This window comes from Cebus imitator, unplaced genomic scaffold (assembly GCF_001604975.1).
Source record: "Cebus imitator isolate Cc_AM_T3 unplaced genomic scaffold, Cebus_imitator-1.0 Scaffold226, whole genome shotgun sequence".
Lineage (NCBI taxonomy): Eukaryota > Metazoa > Chordata > Mammalia > Primates > Cebidae > Cebus > Cebus imitator.
The window spans coordinates 2,769,802-2,773,698 of record NW_016107541.1 but is presented as its reverse complement, the minus strand read 5'-3'; the positions used below and the strand labels follow the sequence as shown (position 1 = coordinate 2,773,698).

The following is a 3,897-nucleotide window of genomic DNA, read 5'->3' as shown; positions in this document are numbered from 1 at the left end:
AGGGTTTTGTGATGTTACCTGGGGGCAGGTCACAAACTCCTGAGCCTAAGCCATCCACCTGCCTCTGCCTCCCAAAGTGCTGGGATTACAGGTGTGAGCCACTGCGCCCGGCCTTCTTTTACACTAATCTTACAGGTCAGGCCACTTTTGTGGAGTGGCTAAAAAAGAAAATAAAGCCCCCAAAGCAGAGATTTTAATTTGAAAAATGAAACCCAGTTTTCTGTGGCATGAGTGTGGGGAGCCTGCATCACGCTTCTGTGCTCGTTTTTCAGGCATCGTCAAGGATTCTGAAGACATTTACAATTTAAAGAACCCCACCTTGTTCATTTTTGCTGAAAATGATGCTGTGATTCCACTCGAGAACGTAAGTTGGCATCTTTTCTCTTCTTAGTTATTTATTCTGAGAAGGAGACTCACTCTCTCGCTCAGGCTGGAGTGCAGTGGCACTATCTCGGCTGACTGCAACCTCTGTCTCCCAGTTTCAAGCAATTCTCCTGCCTCAGCTTCCTGAGTATCTGGTATGCGCCACCACGCCTGGCTAATTTTTGTATTTTTAATAGAGACGGGGTTTCACCGTGTGAAACCAGGCTAGGCAGTCTATTTAGATCCCCACTCCACAAAAACATAAAAAAATTAGCTGGCATGGTGGCACACACCTTGTAGTCTCAGCTATTTGTGACCCTGAAGCAGGAAGATTGCTTGAGCACAGGAGTTGTGAGGCTGCAGTGAGCCACGATTGTGCCACTGAACTCCAGCCTGGGTGACAGAGTGACACCCTGACTCTAAGAAAAAAAAGGAGTCATTTAGAAATTATTGTTAAAATAGTAACCAATAGATTAATGCAAGTGATTCAAATAACAGATGTATCATTTTCACATTGCTCTGAAATCTCTCCTTTGCCAGACATAAGAACTGTGTTCATTATGAAATCAGCAGTAAAAGTTGGGTGCAGTGGCTCATGCCTGTAATCCCAGCACTTTGGGAGGCTGAGGCAGGTGGATCACTTGAGGTCAGGAGTTTGAGACCAGCCTGGTCAACATGGTGAAAGCCTGTCTCCACTAAAAATACAAAAATTAGCCAGGTGCAGTGGCGGGTGCCTGTCATCCCTGCTACTCCAGAGGCTGAGGTAGGAGAATTGCTTGATCTTGGCAGGTGGAGGTTGCAGTGAGCCAAGATGGTGCCACTAAACTCCAGCCTGGGCAACAGAGCGAGACCCTGTCTTAAAAAAAAAATAGCAGGAAAGAATTCAGTATAACTGTGGAACTTGTTTCTAACGTAAAGCATCCATGTGAAATCTCTGTTATGAATGCTCACTGAAGATGTGGAGAATGGAAAGTATTACTAAAGGGTTAAAATCATGAAATCTTTTGCATACCAGGTATCCCTGCTGACCCAGAAGCTGAAAGAACACTGCAAAGTTGAATATCAAATTAAGACATTTTCCGGGCAGACTCACGGGTTCGTGCATCGGAAGAGAGAAGACTGTTCACCTGCAGACAAGCCCTACATTGACGAGGCCAGAAGGAATTTAATCGAGTGGCTGAACAAGTACATGTAGCAAGAATCAAGGGCAAGCCTTCCCCGAAGAGCTTTCTTCCCAACTTTGCTTGGAAATACTTAGATCAATCGATTTTATTTTCACCTTTATAAAATAAATATAGGAATCCTAAAATTCATTATGTCATTTGAAACACAAATTCATTAGGAAATAATGCATGAAATAATTTAATTTTTAACATGTACATAAAATCAAAATTTAAAACCAAGGTCTGGCTGGGCGCAGTGGCTCATGCCTGTAATCCCAACACTGGGAGGCCAAAGCAGGTGGATTACCTGAGGTCAGGAGTTCGATACCAGCCTGGCTAACATAGCGAGACCCCCCCGCCATCTCTACAAAAAAATGCCAAAATTAGCCTGGTGTGGTGGTGCACTCCTGTAGTCCCAGCTACTTGGGAGGCTGAGGCACAAGAATCAATAGAACGCGGGAGGTGGAGACTGCAGTGAGCTGAGATTGTGCCGCCACCACACTCCAGCCTGGGTGACAGAGTGACCCTGTGTCAAAAGTAAATGAATAAATAAAAATGAAAAAATAAAAACCAGGACAGTACCTGGAGAATTTGAATGATATAGTAATACCCTAATTATTAGTTAAAACCTACAGGTTGGGTGCAGTGGCTCACGCCTGTAATCCTAGCAGTTTGGGAGGCCGAGGCGGGTGGATCACTTGAGGTCAGGAGTTTGAGACCAGCCTGGCCAACATGGTGAAACCCTGTCTCCACTAAAAGTACAAAAATTAGCCAAGCGTGGTGGCATGCACCTGTAATCCCAACAACTCAGGAGGCTGAGGCAGGGGAATCACTCAAACCTGGGAGGTGGAGGTTGCAGTGAGTGGAGATTGCGCCACTGCGCTCCAGCCTGGGCAACAAAAGGAGACTGGATCTCAAAACAAAACAAAACAAAACAAAACAAAAAACCACAAAACACAAAACCTACAGCTGTTCAAGGACCAGCTGACAGGTCAAGTGTGGGCTTTTTTGCTCTTTGAACACATCGTATAAAATGACAAATGCTGCAAAGCCATGAAGAACATGAACTGTAAACTAGGGTAGGCTAACTGCCCAGCCTAGATGCTTATCATGTCATAAGACAGGTGAATTTGTCACATTTATAGATTGCAATATGGGAAGTATTGAGATCAAAACAGGATTCCGTTGACTTCATTGTATTAAACTAATAAACTAATTTTTTGAATTTTTGAATTTATGGCTTTTTAAAAAAGATAGCAGAAAACAGTGGGCTAGAGCGTCACCGGCTGTTGTTGCCTAGGGAGTGGCTTCCCCAGCACTGGCATTTTTGGATCCCAGGGCCTGAGGCTACATCAGAAGTCCCTCCGGTGTTTCTGGCAGCGGCGGAAAGGGCAGAGTTGCCGAGAAGCTGTGCACCTGCCCCTGTGCCTGCAGGCTGCGTGTGTGTGACTTCAGGCACGTGGCTTGATGTTGCTTTTTTCCCCCCTAATTTGGTCTTGCTGTCCCTCTCAGGAGAGAGTGGCTATAAACTCTAGCCCTGCCCCGATGGGGTCCTGCGGATGTGGTCTGGGTGTTTCCCACGTGCCTTCCGTGGGATCCTTCTTTGTCCTGGTGGACAGCTGATACCTAAGTGTCCAGCCTGTGGCCAGGTGCCCCTCTCATGGGAAGCCTGTTTATCCTGGCACATGCCCTTGTGGCTCTCATCTGACCTGTGACAGGTTTATTCCTACCAAGACAGCCACTCTCCCAGAGAGCTCTGACCAGGGAAGAAGTATCCATGGGGTAGAAGAGGCGACTCATCAGAACCCATGAAATGACAGAAGCAGTTTATTGTTTACAGATCCGGAGAAGAGAGGGCAGCACAGTTTGCAACAGGGCCAGTAAAAAGGGGGAGTCAGGCTGGGCGCAGTGGCTGACACCTGTAGTCCCCACACTTTGGGAAGCCGAGGCAGGCAGATCACCTGGCGTCAGGGGTTCGAGACCATCCTGGCTAAGATGGTGAAACCCCATTTCTACTAAAAATGCAAAAAATTAGTTGAGCGTGGTGGTGCACACCTATAATCCCAGCTACTCAGGAGGCAGAGGCAGGAGAAGCACTTGAATCCGGGAGGCAGAGGCTGCAGTGAGCCGAGATCGTACCAACTTGGGAAACGAGTGAAACTCGGTCTCAAAAAACAAACAACAAAGTGGGGAACCAGCCAGGACACACGGGCTCAAACAGCAGGTGCAGAAGAAGAGAGAGACGGGGAGCTGCGGGCCAAAGACTTCAGGGCCCTGGGTGTTATCTGAACACGTTTCCCATGGGGGTTCTGACGGTGGGGGGGTGATGAGGGCAAGCGGGCATGAGCCCCAGAGACTCACGCTGTGACTG

At 47.3% G+C, this 3,897-nt stretch overlaps 1 protein-coding gene across 2 annotated transcripts in view; it reads left to right on the top strand.

Annotated features, from left to right (window-relative positions):
* Nucleotides 1-2,755, top strand: part of CMBL (carboxymethylenebutenolidase homolog) — a 25,861-nt gene extending 23,106 nt beyond the window's left edge. The window contains exons 5-6 of one of the 2 annotated variants that reach the window (XM_017496939.2): nucleotides 273-364; nucleotides 1,379-2,755. In XM_017496939.2, coding sequence (XP_017352428.1) covers nucleotides 273-364; nucleotides 1,379-1,558 — 272 coding nt within the window. In that variant the 3' untranslated portion in view covers nucleotides 1,559-2,755. The remainder of the gene's footprint in view (nucleotides 1-272; nucleotides 365-1,378) is intronic. The other variant, XM_037727287.1, reaches the window with a different exon arrangement.
* The last annotated feature ends 1,142 nt before the right edge of the window (nucleotides 2,756-3,897 follow it).